This window comes from Mastigoproctus giganteus, chromosome 10, assembly GCF_048544385.1.
Source record: "Mastigoproctus giganteus isolate SK-2022 chromosome 10, ASM4854438v1, whole genome shotgun sequence".
NCBI classification, from domain to species: Eukaryota; Metazoa; Arthropoda; class Arachnida; order Uropygi; family Thelyphonidae; genus Mastigoproctus; species Mastigoproctus giganteus.
In genome coordinates this window covers 148,792,763-148,809,658 of record NC_143584.1, presented here as the reverse complement: position 1 = coordinate 148,809,658, position 16,896 = coordinate 148,792,763, and the positions used below count along the sequence as shown (strand labels likewise).

General features: G+C 34.2%; 1 protein-coding gene across 1 annotated transcript in view; it reads right to left on the bottom strand.

Moving 5' to 3' along the window:
• Positions 1-2,262: 2,262 nt before the first annotated feature.
• The window catches only part of LOC150079356 (ferric reductase 1-like), a 54,823-nt gene continuing 40,189 nt past the window's right edge, over positions 2,263-16,896 (bottom strand). The window contains exons 5-7 of the mRNA XM_090382764.1: positions 14,465-14,569; positions 5,709-5,853; positions 2,263-3,022 (exon numbers count right to left, since the gene is read on the bottom strand). Of these exons, the coding sequence (XP_090238890.1) occupies positions 2,853-3,022; positions 5,709-5,853; positions 14,465-14,569 (420 nt within the window). The 3' untranslated portion in view covers positions 2,263-2,852. The remainder of the gene's footprint in view (positions 3,023-5,708; positions 5,854-14,464; positions 14,570-16,896) is intronic.

The following is a 16,896-nucleotide window of genomic DNA, read 5'->3' as shown; positions in this document are numbered from 1 at the left end:
TCTGACAGCTTATAGGAACTATGCTGTAGAGTCTATATCATGAGTTGAGGAGGGGGCTGATAATTACAGTAGGCTTTTCTAAGCTCCATAGTAGAAAATAGTAACTGTTTAAGCCAGACTGAAATTATGTGCAACAGCATGAAATCCCATAAGATACAGTGGTGAAAGTTTTTAACAGTTTGTGCGTTTAGGACCTGGAATGAAATATACAAATGGTAACATGGATGGTAGGATGAGTTATGTAACTCATATGATTCAAAATAAGTAAGAGTAAATATCTTTCACAACCCAAGTTTTTTTCTGATTAGTCTTTTGTAAGGCAAAAGTCATCATTATTATTTTTTTGTTCTTTACTGTTATTTGTATAGCAGTTTGAATGACTGCTGTATGAATAACATAGTATAAGGTAATATCACCATGAGGATGGCTTCATAATACATGCATTGCGCAAGCCTCTCCAAATTGATGAGCACTGGCTGTAGACAATTTAAAAAAAAAAAAAAAAAAATGCAGTCTGAGAATCATGTTTTGGCTATTTGTTAATGCTGAGTAATGATATTCTGGATTGATATTATTGGGATCTTTTATGTGTAATGCCCTGCAGCTGGACACCATCTCTGTTTTTACTTGAATTCTTCATATTTATGTTATAAGAAGAGCTGCTAGAGAGGGCTGTGATGTAACACAACATTTAGTTTATGTTGTTTATAGTTTGTCTTCCAACAAACGACGACTGCTAGAAAAGATGCCTAGGGCTAGCAATTCAAGTAAAAGAAAAGAGGCAGTGAAGACATTCCAAATCATAACAAGTATTGAGTTATGTGAATTGTGAGATGCTCGCAAAATGGAATGGAAAAATGAATAAATATGCAAGTCTTTAAAAATTCATTGCTACTGCATTAAAGATTACAAAGAGGACAATTATAAACATACTGAATTGCAGAATTGCAATGTGGATGAATCTGCTCTATTTTTCTAATATGAGACACTCTAAATAGTATAAACACTGCAGTTCTTTGGCTAGAAGCATGAATGTGTGTCCTTTAAAACTTCTGTAACTGGCTTCTTTAAAACAGTTTTTAAAGCTGTTTAAAAAAAATAAATTTTGCAAAGAATTTTAAGAAACAATTTTATAAACTACTGATGTTTTGCGAGTCTTTTGAAGAATTATTGTAATTTTGCAATTTATAAAAACAGTTAGTGTTTTATATATCCATTTCTCAGGATATTTTATTTAAAAAAAATCTTTCTGCAGCCTTTTTTTAAGATATATATATATATATATATATATATATGTATGTATAAAAGTTTATTGCAAAAATAAGTTTCAAGGGCATATAAAAAACAGTATATCCAAAATATATCTTTGAAGAAATCTATTTATAATTAACAATGGTGACAGATGTTTTAGAAACATAAGGCTGATTTACATAGGGTAAGCCTAAAGTCATGCACTCCAAATGAAATATAGTTCTTTGCTGCTTCAATTTTACCTTCCCAATAAAATTACAGGTTCAATAACAATGGAAGGATTTTTTTTTACAGGAACAGTAGTAAATTTTTATTGCCAAGGCCTTATTTTGTGCCTTGGTCTTACAATGTATTCAGCCGACATTTTGTTATATACTTCAAAAAAAGCTATTCTCATTTCTAACATTATATTGTAAAATATGATCAAAATTCATCATTAGAAAAAATCTCTGCAATTATACATTATACAGAAATGTATAATTGCAGAGAGTTCTGAAATACGGGGGATTGTCAATAACCAGCAGTATCCTAGTATTTGTATAATTTATGTTGGGCACCTTAAAGGTTCACCGTATGGAAATCTTGCACCAATAGATAGGAAATTTTTGCATGCATAAAGAGCAGCAAAAGAGCTGGAGGTGCACAATTAATATGGCCAAGTTATGCAACTTACAAAGAAAAACCTTCTGCATCCTGTAAAAACTGAATTAGATCTATAGGTTTGCTATTGTTCTTTATATAATAGTAAATACAGAAGTCTTCTAAGACCTTTAATGTAGCTTATTGCACCCTTGTAAGAAAATAATATATTAATAGTTGTAAGATGTCCCTGTGTATTCTGAGAAGTGTGTGTGTATATATATATATATGCACACACACACATGTATAAAAATTAAATGTTATTCTTTGATCATCACAGCATGACAGAACATTCATCAGTTATTAGCTGTATTATAAACTACGTAGTGTGAGCATGACAACTTATCATATTTTTTCTTTCTATACATAAAACTAAACATTATTCTCTGAGTAGAGATTCACTGGTTATTATCTTTATTATAAGCTCTGTAGCATAAGCATGAATGGCATGTGCATTGCACATGGGCAATGCTAGTCAAAATAAATAAATTCTTAATAGGGGTTGATAGTCCTTAGTAAAACAGTGTAGTCTAGTCTGCACTGCTTTACTAAAGTTGCATGACTTTTGGCTTTCCCCCACATTTGTGAGGAATATTGCATTCACTGATTTTTGCCCATCCAGAACATTGAAGTGAATTAATGCGTTATTTTTAGTCATTTTAAATATGTTATTAATTTACAGAGCATAAAAATATTTTTGATTATATATACCAAATTTATTTTTTAATCAGTGGCCATTAGTCTTCAAAGTCTAAACGAATATTTTTATGTAAGTATGGCATTAAAAATATCACAGTTTGTACTGTTAATATGAGCTGCAAGACTAGTGTATTTTGCTTATCAAAATACTAGAGGAGATACTATATGCTAATGAGCAGCTTCCTCTCTCAATAGGAGGAAATAATGTGTGAAACTGTTCTGTGTGCACAATGACAAAAATAATACATACAATGAAAGTATTCTTATATTGAGAGAAGAAGAATGGGAAGAAGTGTTAGAAGGAGAGATAAAGCAGTTCCAATTACTATAGTTGATGAGCCGTTGTCTAAGTGATGTTCATTCAGCTTTTCAGCAATATTCATCATCTGTTTGCTTATAAATAGTTTTTCAGGAGGAAATACAGGATCAGTAGCTGAAAAAAAAAAGATGAATATATGAAAGCATATATAAGAATTATATACAAGGATTATTTGAAAAGATGATCTATTTTTTTAAACTAGCTAGATGATTCAGACTAACAGTAAGATAGGACATGAACAATCGGTGCATTCTGTTTCCATAAAGTGCTTGTATTCTGGGGTTCTGCCTGTTTATTGGACAAAAAACTTTGGGGAAGGAAACTACTGCCTCTGATAAGCTAACACAGCTCAGCTCAAAAAGGTGTCAACAGGTTTCACCTGACTATTTCCAATCAAAGCTAGATATTTTCTGTGGGGGGATGGATTCTGGTCAGCTGGTAGAAAGTATGCATGGTAAGGCTGAAGCTCAGGCAGTCCTACTATGCATTAGACAAAAGGCAGTCCTACTGTCCATTAGGTTTCTGAATTAGAAGCCCCTTTTTAAACTAACTGTGTGTTTTGTGTGAATACTTTTTCATATAGTGTATATATGTATTTTTTAAACAAGTATGAATTTAAAAATATTTATTTTTAAAGGATATTTTATGTACATATATATGAACAAAGTGATTCACCTAGAGTGAAGCATTCTGTATAAATTTGGTTTGTTTATAAATTTTAAAATTACTATAAAGAAAAAATATCAACACTCAGGGCCAGCTATAGGCAGATGCAAGAGGTGCAGCCACAACCATGTTTTGGACTGGCTCTGCATTGTAATAAAAGCACAGAGTTTTAGTCTTTAGGCATGAACATAAAACAAACAGCCTTGTGTGTGAAAATTTATTCTTTGGTTATAACCATCTTCCCACCAGATTAACACATGTTGCTATGGATCTGACACTGGCAACTTTTTCCACCATATGAGCTACTTTTCCAAAAACACCAGGTCACAAGATTAACCCATAACAATTTTTTCCTTGTAATTCTCTTATCTTAAATGACATACACTGGTTGTAGAATTATTAAAATGTTTTACCATAAAAAACACATTAGGTAGGTGCATAAAAATTTGAGTAAATTTAAAAACTAAATCAGGCAAGTAATTACAGTAATGAGATTTCTGGTGCCGTTCAGGGAATTATATTTTTATTTCTGTGCATCGTGACTTCAAAACATGCTTTGTGACCAACCATTTGCTGATCCCTGCTATAGATAGTATGTTAATAGAATTTTATTTGATATTTTGAAAAGTTAATACAGTATTTAATTTCATAGTTATGACTAACAACGTTCCTGTAATGATATCAAATATTCTATTGTTTTCTTATTAAAAAAAAAATCATTTGAATTCTAATCTGTGGCTCTACACAGATAGTTTACTCCTGGTTTTTAAGAGCTATTTGCACTCAGCCTGCAAACCCTAGCGGTGACCCTACAATGTAGTTAAAGAAAACTGCAACGGTAGAAAGGAGCCATATATTACCAATCAATTAACAGTGAACTTTAGTAATAAAGGGCTCACTGTATAATGATGAGCTTTGAGAATTACAGGTCCAATTTAGTTATTTTTGTTAGTGGATGGACACCAAATCATCTACTGCTCAATGGTTAAATAACTATCACTTGTTTAATTAAATTCTGTAAATTATTATTAAAGATTTATAAATATTTGAAAATAGGCATTGACTTATACACTGTACATTAATATAATTACACTAATGATTATTTTGGCATATTTTAATGTGTTATTCGCTGCCTGTGTGTGTTTAATCTGATTATCTTCCGATAGTTTGTTAGCACTCTTCTCAAAGTAGGATCACCACTGAAGCAGACCATAGAAAGCTGAAATAAAGAAGTAACCTCAGTATGAATGTCAAGTATTGCACGTTCCGTGTAGCAGTTGTGCAGTTTAAAGGGAAGATTTATGGTAAAAGGTTTACTAATGTTGGTTATATTTATATTACACCGAATAATGAAAAATTTTTTCAACAGAAATATAGTGGATTTTTTAAAATACTGGTTTTGAATGTATAGCCCACTTTTGTTTTCCTTGCAACTGCCAGTTTGCAAGATATATTTCATATTTCAGTTTTTAACATACTTAGATTTTGGTCCATTTGTCCATATTAGTTGGACTGCTGATTGAGAAGTTCTGCAGTTAGGATTTTCTAGCTCTTGTGGCAGTGGTCATGATCTGGTAGTTATTCTGTGGGCCCCATCTGCTCCTCACATGTAAGGCAATAAGGATAGACAGAGCAAACCTCCCAGACAGATCAGGCAATCAGTGTTGTAAATATGTGAGTTAATGTTGTGATAAACATTAGTAAACTTGTGCTCTTTTTATAGTTTTTGGTGACAACTGTAGTTGAATATGCTTTTAGACAGTAATGAACTATCTGTTCCTGTTTTCAGAAACCTGTTCATTAGAAGATGATAACAATGGAAACAGTTCGTACAAGCTCTGAATCAGAATATGAATGCCCAGACCCAAACAGGACACCTTATAATTCAAAGTAAACTAAATGATCCTGTATGAGATTTAAATCTATTTAAAGCACAGGCTTTAAATAGAATTTAAATCTCATACTTGTTGGATATAGGCTAAAGGAATGGAATTTACTGCAAAAAGATTGAACTACATCTGTAAATGACAAAAAGTGTTTTCTTCATATTTTGTTTTCATACAAATGAAAAATCAGACCAGTATTACTATTATTAAAATTAGGATTATTTAAATGTCTAATATTTAATACTTACATTCACTGGTTACATTTGTAGTTCCCCACATATAAACTTGATACATTGGTACACTCAGATTTATATCCCCTGGTGTATGAATGGGACGACTGAAACTACACCAAACAGTATCACCATCAAGGTCTTTCTTAATGTTACTTATTGTCTGCAAAAAAAAAAAAAAAAAGTTTTGATCATTTTAACTAGGCACCAAACATTCATGCCTAAGTTCGGTTATCTTAAAAATGCTGATTTTATAATTATATACTACCCTGACAGAAGTATCCAGACACCCTACAAGGTTGCATTTAGTAGCGCATAGGTCCCTTTTTACCACTATAACTGTTAGAATATAACTTTCAGTTACTACCGAATGACTATATATTCTTTGATTAAGATTTTCCAAAAGTCATCAAACAAGTTAATTGGCAACCACTCAGTGGTTATGGTGTTAGTTAGCAGATCACTTTTTAGATTACTTTAGGCATACCCAATGGATTTCTAGTGTGCCTGGCCATAATAAAATTTGTTATGTATGTTTACTGGGACCAATGCTTAACTAACATTGCTATCAATGAGCTATTATCATGTAAGAATGCCCGTGAATCACGCCATCAATCACCAATTTGTGACAGTGGGCATTAAGCACTCGGTTCTTAAAACACTGTAGAACAGAGTAAGGTTCCATACATTGCCATTAGACTAGTATTTGAAGACATGACTTTCAGTTATGGTACAACACCAAAGCACATTAGCCAATCCAATCCTTGCTCGCTCTCTCTCTCTCTCTCTCTCTTTTTCTGCCTCTCTTTCAACCTTGCTCTCTTTCCCCGATTCCCAAGCAAGATGCACTTGCTTGGTTGGATGGGGAAAATAAATGGTTTTGGATTTCCCAGCCATAATGTAAAACTATAAGTGCTCTTTATATACAGCTTGTTACCTAATATGCCAAGGTGCTGATAACTGCAGCAGTGCTATTTGGGGAGCTAAGAACTCAGTATAATTCACAGTTTGCACATTTTGTTTTATATTGTTTTATGAAAAGCCCAAGTATGAAAGGTATTAGAACCTAAAACATTAAGCAAGGTCAATGTGGTATGTTCAGTGTTACTAACAGTCTTACCATTGTGAAGGAACAAGCAGAGGATTTTACTGTTGCAGAATGGCTGGGCTTTATTGAAATTCAGCCCATTTAACTCACAAATGTGACCCGAACATAGCTCAGCAGCCATTATAACAAAAACTATAAGTGCTTTTTATATAAAGTTTATTATATAGCATGACGAGGTGCTGATAATTGCAGCATTGCTATATGGGAAGCTACAAACTCAGTATAATTGTTTAGACTACTGCTTTTGAGTTCTTGGTCAAAGTTTATATATTTTCTCTGATTGTGCAGCACTTTTGGGGAGCCAAGACATGATTATACTTTTGTTACACCTTTATTCTTGTATTTTATAATAATTTAATGAACAGTAGACCTTATATATTGCCATTAATTTTACAATTTCATAGGTTCTCATCTCACCTCAGCCAATACCTTATGATATAACATTACACAACTTAATTCAAGCTGTTTGGGAGTGGCTTGTTTCTTGAACTTTCTGTGGAATCTTATATGGAGAAACATTAATGTGAAATATTTGTATAAATATAAAGTTATCCTCTGATGACTGCAACATTCCCAATCTCATTTCTATTTAATACACAAGTTTTTCCACTTACAAACACCAGAGTGTGGGCACTGGATTAATATTCAGCCAACAAACAATTAGCATATTAATTATTTGATGAGTTGAAAGCAAAAACATTCAAAATATCTATACGTTTCTTTACTGTTATGTTTCAATTTCTTTAACTACTGTAGTTATTTTTGAGCCACAGGAGATCAAAAAGAGAAAGTGCACTGGAATTTAAAACAATACTGTATGTGTATACAAAGTCATTAATATAAATGTAAAATACTGTTTAAAAATATGATACTCAATTACAATGATGGAATAACTATTCAATTGTACATTATATGTTATCCATATACAGGGTGATTCATTACCAGTGCGACAAACTTGCAGGAGGTGTAGAGGGCACAAAGACGAATCGGAATCACATAGCATTGCAGGGTCCGAAATGCCTTCGTCATGCGGTAGAGGACGTTGAACGGGAGGTCAACGCTTGAACAGCGATCCCGCTGGAAGTCAGCATTTGTGAATCGGTTCCTGAGGCAGTAGGATGGACGAGTATTCAAACGTTGAACTGGCCGACATGCACCTCGTGTATGGAGCTGTGGACTGTAATGGGCGCGCCGCTCTGCGCTTGTACCAGGAATGTTTCCCGCACAGGCGTGCTCCTCATCATATGATTTTTCGCACGTGTACACAGAAGGTTACGTGAGACTGGTTGTTTCACGAGAGGTACCATGAATCGAGAGCGAACGACGAGGATGCCAGACAATGAGGAGAATGTCCTATGTCTTGCAGAAGGCAATCCGAGTATGAGTACTCGAGCGATAGGCCAATGACTGGGTATTTCCCAATCCACTGTATGGAGGATACTGTCAACAAACCAAATGAGTTCATACCATCTGCAACGCATCCAATCATTGGAGCGTGCGGATTATCCACTCCGGAGGACTTTTGCTACTTGGTTTCTTCAACAGAAACGGTTCGCAAATGCTGACTTCCAGCGGAATCGCTGTTCATGCGACCTCCCGTTCAATGTCCTCTACCACATGACGAAGGCATTTCGGACCCTGCAATGCTATGTGATTCCAATTCGTCTTTGTGCCCCCTACACCTCCTGCAAGTTTGTCGCACTGGTAGTGAATCACCCTGTATATTTAAAGAAGACAAGTGGTTCTTGCTAAATTCAGGCACACAATTTTCTGCTTTGTTTTAGCTGGTGACAGTCAGCTAATGGTTGGGTGGAGCAAAGGAAGCAGGAAAGATCTCTGTAACTAAGCAACCTCTGTAAGAATCCTATGATCAGTTTATCTGTTTGCTAGGATGAAAAAAAAAAAAAAAAAAGATAAGTTTCAGAAAGAAAAAAAAAATCATGCAACCTTCATCTGAAAAAGTCTCAGGAGCCACTATGCGGAAATAGTCCACGGGGAGGTTCCTGTTATCTTAACAAATTTTGGCTTTTCCATGATGTGGAAGAGCAGCAATGGTAACCACCATATATTAGAAAAGGCCTAAAAGGATTCAGGGAAATTGATAATTTGGAGGGGGAGGTGTTGGATTCAATGGAATGATGCAGATTAGTAATAGAGCAAGGGTTACACACCACTTTGGACTCTTCTATTCAGACATTCGGTAACTTAGAAAGTATTTGGAGTAGTACATGGTCTTCTGGGAGCTCTTATAATACTATTACAGTGAGAGTTGGAACTGACACTAGGACTATGGGGCCATAGGAAAATAGCAAAGAAATTACTGGGGAGTTATTTGAAAAATTTACTGATGCTATCGAGGCAGAGTTAGGTGGGTTGGAAAACTGCTAGTTTGGGGGGATACACAGACTAATAGATTAACAGTAGGCGCTGGCAGAGGTGAAAGTGATCCTTGCACTGCTTCTAGTGAAATGCAATTGAGCAGCAGCCTGGAAAGCAAGGCAATGGGGATTTCCAGGACTGCTGGGAGTCATAGTGGAATAAGTAAATACATGGGCTGTGTTAGGGTAACTAAGAGTAGAAACAGGTGCATGTATACTTGCATGTACACCAATACTAGGAGTATAGTTAATAAATTTGATGAGCTTGAAATGCTAGTCAAGACATCAAAGGCAGATATTATTGGGATATCAGAGACGTGGTGTCACACAGACATAAGCAGTGCAGAATTGGAATTTGTGGAGTACAATGTGTACAGAAAGAATAGACAGGACAGGAAGGGAGGAGGGGTTATGCTATTAGTTAAGAAATACATAAAATCTAAGGAAGTGCATCCAATTGATGTTGGTGGACAATGCAATGTTGAGTCTGTTTGGTATGACATAAGCACTGGGAAAAGAAAAATGAGAGTAGGTGTGTGTGTGTGATATAGGTCTAATGAATCTGACAAGTATAATGAGCAAATTGTGCAGAGAAATAGAGTAGGCCAGTAAATCAACAAGTCTTATAATGGGGATTTTAATTTCCCAGAGACTGACTGGAATTTGTGTGTTGGTCACTCACACACTAGCAAGGCTTTTGTGGATTTATTGGATGATTGTTTTCTACAGCAGCATGTTCGGGAGGCAACTAGAGGGAGTAATACTCTTGATATGATTATCAGTAGTGATTCTTCCTGCATTAAGAATCTGCAGATAAAGGAACCACTAGGTGGCAGTGATCACAGTGTGCTAAAGTGGGATTTACTCAAAGAGGTAACTACCATCAGGGGTAAAGGGAAGGGTTTTTGCTTTCATAAAGGTGACTACGGTGGTCTGAGACAGTATTTAAATTCTATACGGTGGGATCAACTGATGATGTTACCAACAGCAAATTCAAAATGGGAAGCATTCAAAGAATTTATCTTGGAAGCTACTAGGCTTTTCATTCCAACGAAAGAAATATTGTTCAAGATTTAGGCCTAAATGTATGTCAGATGAACTAATTAGACATGTGGCAGAGAATAAAAATGCATGGGATACATATAAATTAACAGGTGACACAGAAGCCTATGATATATACTGGTCTGTAACTAAGTCACAAAGGAGGTTGGGCAAGCAAAGGCAGATTACGAGAAATCTTTGGCAAAGGATGCAAAGAGTTCTTTACTTATGTAAACTCTAGAAGGAAGGGGATGAATCAGATTGGTCCACTTGATATCGATGGGTCAACTGTTGATGATCCTGCTCAGGTAGCTAACAAACTAAATGAATATTTTGCATCGACGACATTCACACGAGGAGTTATTTAGCGAGGGGAATGCCAGAGGTGTAATCAACTCTAGCAGTAAGCTAGAGAATCTTGTAATAACTGAGAGCAAAGTGGAGGAGAAATTGTTGAAGATATACACAAGAAAGGCACCCGGGGTGGATGGGATCTATCCAGTTATATTAAAGGAGGCAGCAGAGGAAGTAAGCAAACCCTTAGCCATAATTATGAGAGCTTCCTTGGACTCAGGAGAGGTACCCATGTACTGGAAATGTGCAAATGTAACCCCAATCCACAAAAAAGGATCAAAGGGACAAAGGTAATCACAAACCTGGTAGTTTAACTTCTGTTCCAGGGAAATTAATTGAGGCTCTGGTTAAAGAAGCATTGCAGGATCTAGACAAGACTTCAGTTATAGCTTGGGCACAGAATGGGTTTGTTTAGGGGAAGTCTCATCTGACCGATTTGATTGGATACTATGATGTAGTCACAAAGAAACTGGATGCAAAGAATAACTTTGATATCATATATTTGGATCTTAGAAATGCCTTTGATACTGCTGCACATGAAAGACTGCTGCACAAATTAGAGCAGTGTGGCATTGGAGGCAGACTGCCGCTATGGATAAAGGGATGGTTGAGTGGGAGAAGACAGAGAGTGGTAATCAATGGACACTGCTCTTCGTGGACTAATGTTATTAGTGAAATCCCTCAGGGTTCAGTGTTGGGTCCATTGTTGTTTTCTGTATTTATAAATGATAATGATGATGGTATATCAAGCTTAATGTCTAAGTTTGCAGACAATACAAAGGATGGTGGGGTTGTTAAGGACACTAATGACAGTACGCTGCTGCAACAGGATCTAGAAAAGTTGAGCAGATGGGCTGAGAGGTGGCAACTGAAGTTTAACATTGACAAATGTAAAGTACTGCATATGGGAAGCAGTAACCCCAGAGTAACGTATGAACTGTGTGGTACTACACTGACAGTGGTAGAGAGGGAAAAGGACCTGGGGGTAATTGTGCAGGCAGATATGAAGTTTGCCTTTAGCCAGTGGGTTGTTGATTGCTGGAACAAACTTCCATCTGTTGTTGTAGAAGTTGATAGCTTAAACAGATTCAAGGCAGAGCTAGACAAATATTTGGAGCAAGTGAATGGGTGAAATGAGAAGGGGTTTTTTTTTTTTTTTTTTTTGGCTGATGCTATATAAGCTTGCTTTCTTGCATCATGTGCCCTTGCTAATGCTAAATGGTACAACGTATCAAATATATATTTGGAAAAGTCTCTCAGAAAGCACTTACATAGGATGTGTCAGGATACAAAGATTATAAAAAGACATTTTCTCACATGTTTGTAAACTAGTGCTAAAAGTATAGTTAATAAACCTGATGAACTTGCAGTAACAGATGTATCAATGAATGCCAGTATAATAATTATATTGGAAACATGGTGCCATTTTTATATACTGGATGCAGAATATGGTAAATACAATTACAGGAAAGAAATGCATGATAGAAGAGGAGGAGGGGTTATATTTATAATCAGAACACACATAGAATCAAGAAGAGTATTGATGGGAAATGCTGGAATAATACTGAATCAATCTGATGTTACAAAAAGAATGGAACAACAAAACAGAGTAAAATATGCTATGGATCTAATGAATGTGTGGAGTATGACCAGTTACACTGGGATGGGCAATCAAATAAAGTTGTGGATATGGATTGGAACTTGGAGATAGGAATCTTGCCTAGTACCAGTCAGTTCTTGGATTATTGCTTTTTATATTGACTTCTTTGTGGTATGTATTATTTGTGTTCTTAAGCTAAATTTACTTGCAGTTTACTCAAACTTGCTCTTAGATTATAACTCATAACAAAGAATATGCATATCTTTTGAAACCCCATTTTATTCTCTGTGGATTTATTCCCCATTATTCAGGTATTGACATATGTAAATAACACACTTCTGAAAGATTATTTCACCAAAAGAATAAAATTACAATTTATTAATCGTTAAATGAGAAACTTTTTATAATGATTTTAATCTTTTATTTAGGTTTTATCTACTCAAGACAGAACAATTAGAATTACAGCATCATAGAAAGAACTTTTAAAATTCTGTACGTAATGGTATGCATAATACTGGTATTGTTACTGCTGATTAATAATACTGCTGATTTGTTATACTCAATTTGTTATGCGGGATCTCAGTAAGCATTACTTCTCCAAACAAAAGTCTGCCAAAATTTCAGGAACTTTCAACAGTCACTGGCAAGAAGTAAGAATTCTTGAACTGATCTCAGTCAAGTTCAGCTCCTTTTTCTATCCCTCATAAGTAATAACTTTGCTGAACTGTCTCACAGAAAGAACTCTTCTGTATAACAGAAAACATTAGGGAAATAAAGTTTACATATCATTTCTCTTCATTTATCATCCTTGTATAATGAGGTATGTGTATAATGACGTAAATTAATATTTTATTGAGCAGTATTGACTTTTGCTGAATGATCAGAACACATCAGCCGAACAATAAATTATTTCAAATATCTGCATTTCTCGTCAAGAGAAATTTCTTTAAGAATCCTCATCAAAACAGCTGTGAAAAAACAAAAACTTAGTCAAAAACAGCCTTGCACACTCTTTAGATTTCACTTTACAACAGTAATCATTTTGCATCAATCACAGCTGTTCCATCTACTTAATAGTTTTATGCTATCTTCTTTTTTCATTTTGTAACAATCTATTATGTCACTAAGTAAATCATGCTATTGCATACACTGGTGATAATTATGTTTTCTTTCTCTCACTCAAACATCATTGGCACCAGTAAACATTAGTTTTACAGTTCATTTTTAATGCTGAGTGTATTAAGTTTTTTTAGAGGAGTGTGCTATAATTTCACACCATGTAAATCTTCAGAAGAAAAGAATTAAGCAAACCTTGCTAGTAAATGTAAGTAAAACAGCTATTCTTTTATCTTTATAATGTTATTTATGTTAAAATGATATATTTATGTTAAAATGATAGTTAACTTTTTGTGTAGTTAAGTTAAGCAGTAACTTAACTATACAAAACAAAGCTTACAGTGCAGTTACGATATCAGATGACAATCTATCTGCATTTTTATTCTTGTGGAAGAAATCAATGCTTAACTTATTATGCATAAAATTTATATAATTAAAACTAGAAATGTATTTCTTCCATATCAGAATGCCATGACAAGGATCAATATTCCTAGCTTTCTCATTACTAAAGATTTATCTGCCATTAAAAATCTTCAAGTTAAGGAGTCACTATCTGGTAGTGACCATAATGTTTTGGAATGGAAAGTATCAAAAGAAATTATAATTATTAGCATTAGCAAGGACATATGATGCAAGAAAGCAAGCTTATATAGCATCAGCCAAAAAAAAAAAAAAAAGAAACACACACACACATCCCCTTCTCATTTCACCCATCTACTTGCTCCAAATGTTTGTCTAGTTCTGCCTTGAATCTGTTTAAGCTATCAACTTCTAAGGGCAAAGGGAAGCATATAAGGGCAGCTGAAATTCCTAAGTAATACACTGCAAAGTGAGAACTGTTTCAGAAATTATTCTAGCTGCTATGCACCATTTCATTCCTGAAATGGATGACCAAATAATGACGAAATTGACATCAGAAAGGAAGGTTGCTTGAGATATATATACAGATTATCAAGAAACAAAGTTACTCAAGGAGGTGAGGTAAGCTAAAGCAGATTATGAAAAGAATTTCACAAAGATGTCTAAGAAATACAGGAAACAGTCCTTTATATACGTGAATGCCAAAGGGAAAGAAATGAAAGTGTTTTTCTTTACAACCTGAATGTTTAAAGTGACTTTCAATGTATACATTTAGAAGTATCATTGTATAATATGAAAGCATATGGACATTTCTTACACTTGATTTTTCTATAAGTTCTCCATCCTTATTTTGAACAGTATAGTGTTTCACCTCTGTAGCAGTGCCAGCTCTTATACATGCTGTCAGATCAAGCTCCGCAAGCTATAAAGAAAATGTTAACTGATATAAAATAAAGTTTAATCAGCAAATAAAGTTTTTTAAAATTACATCTTGAAACTCAAACTATTTTTTCACATTTAATATTATAATGTGATAAATGACAACACAAATTTATTCTTGATGTAATATGTAAAAAATATAAGAAACATCAGCCTAATTATTACAAGAAATGTAATCATTAATTAAAAAAAATCTTTATATTTTCAGATGCTACATAAGATCAGAGGAGTTTACAAAATGGTGACTATGTAATGCATAATGTAATTAACTCTGTGCCCATAACTGGCCACTCTTCTAGTTATACTGGAGCAGTCAAGTTTTGAATAAAAGAAATGACAGATATCCTTTGTTTATGATTTTAATACTGCATTTATCCAAATATATCATGGCACCCTAATAAGATGTGCTGTCATTTTCTGAAAGACAAAATTTATTTAAAAAAAAATAGGCAGCATCTTTCTGTTTAGAATGATGTACGGTGTCAATTTTTTGCTGCCATTGGTGATGCATAAGATTACTATTCACCGTTACTTCCCATTGTCCCCCATTTTTTTTTTTTTTTAATTGCATTGTCAAGTGGTTTTCTTCTTCTTAACATTGCTCATTTCAAAATATATTGATCTTTGATTTATATTTCCAGTCTGCAATAATGCATATGAATGTGATAGCACACATGAGTATTCTGTATGTGTATGATATTGTACCTCTGAAAACACAACCACTTCTCACTAGCAACTGGTTAATGGTTGTGAAAGGTCCTATGACCATTACTACTTTATAACAGAATTCTTCCTTCAATCTCGGATGAAAATTTTCACTTATATCTTACCTTTAATTGCACAATTACTGATTTCTCCAGCTTCTTTTTTTTTTTTTTTTCATACACAAAAAAGAATGCAATCACTTCATCTGATTTATTTTCAGCTACAGGTATTTTATTGAATGTGTAAAATGCATAAGTGCACTAGGATTTTTAAACAAAATTTCTGTAAAATCTCTGAAAACTTTTGAGGAAAAAAACCAAAAACATGGTAATGGGATAAATTTGACAAAAAGAAAATCAAAATATGTTTTGATCTATAGTACTCTATAACTGTAGTGGGGGGTTGAAGGTTGAAAGAATGGTTGATGTTTACCTTGAATTTCTGTTGAGAAACTTTCAGCAAATCAGCAATGGGAAACTCTCTGCAATATTCTTCCTACATATAAGGAAGACTATTGCAGAGAGCAGAAACAGAAGAAACAAATATGGGAAAAAGATTACTCAGCAAGTTCTAAGTTAACTGATTTTTGGGTGCTGGTTGATTACTGCAGGTATTTTAACAGGTTTAGAAGAAAGTACCATATATGGTCAATAAAGCAACAAATACTGCAAACATGAAATATATTATAGTGACAATGCTTTTTTTATTTATTATTTTTTTAAAATTTCATAAATGATTGAATAGGCTTATTTCCACACCTCAATATTTAAAAGTATGAATATTTTTCTCTTTACTCTATCGTTTTCAGTCTCTTCCCCTCCTCATCTTCTGTTTGGCTATCTACACCACTGTAAAAATATCTTCGTGGTGACAGCAGCTATTTTAAAAATTATAAATGGTTATATTGACTTATTTTTTTTTTGTCCTTACCTTTAGTAATTTATAATGCAGCTGAGTATGAATATTTTTCACCGCAGTGTTATTAGAGTTTAGGGGTCTAAAAAGTTTAATGGATATGCATTTAATGGATAATGGATATAATCCCCCATATCCATTAAACTTTTTAGACCCCTAAATTTAACTCTAATGTCAAGCTACAGGACCGAAGAAAATAATCGGTCCATATTTATTAAGCGATTTAGACCTTCAAAATTTAATTTTATGTCAATCCACGTAATGGTTTCCGTGCTGCCAGAGGTATGGTGTTTGAAGACAGAAGTCTTGAGCGCTCAATGTTGAGACCGAGGGGTCTGAACACTACGGTTCTGACAGTGAGGAAGACGTCCCACATGTTTTGTAAAATTGATATTGCCTTCCCAAAGAATTATTAGCATGTTAGACTAGGAGAGTTGGTTGGAAAAGAAGCTTCCTATATCTAAAATAAAGGTAATCCCTGTGTTTCATAATTTAATTTTAAAGCAGTTATAATATTAATGACCAGAATAAAAAAAAATTCATTCATAAATATTCACATGCGGCACCACTATAAGTTTCTTATTTACGAGGATGATTCAGTAAAGAATTACCCTGACCTAGCTGCAGAGGTTTGCAGAATAAACAGGCTGCTAGCCTGTTTATTCTTGGCATAGGTTTTAGTCCTTCTCT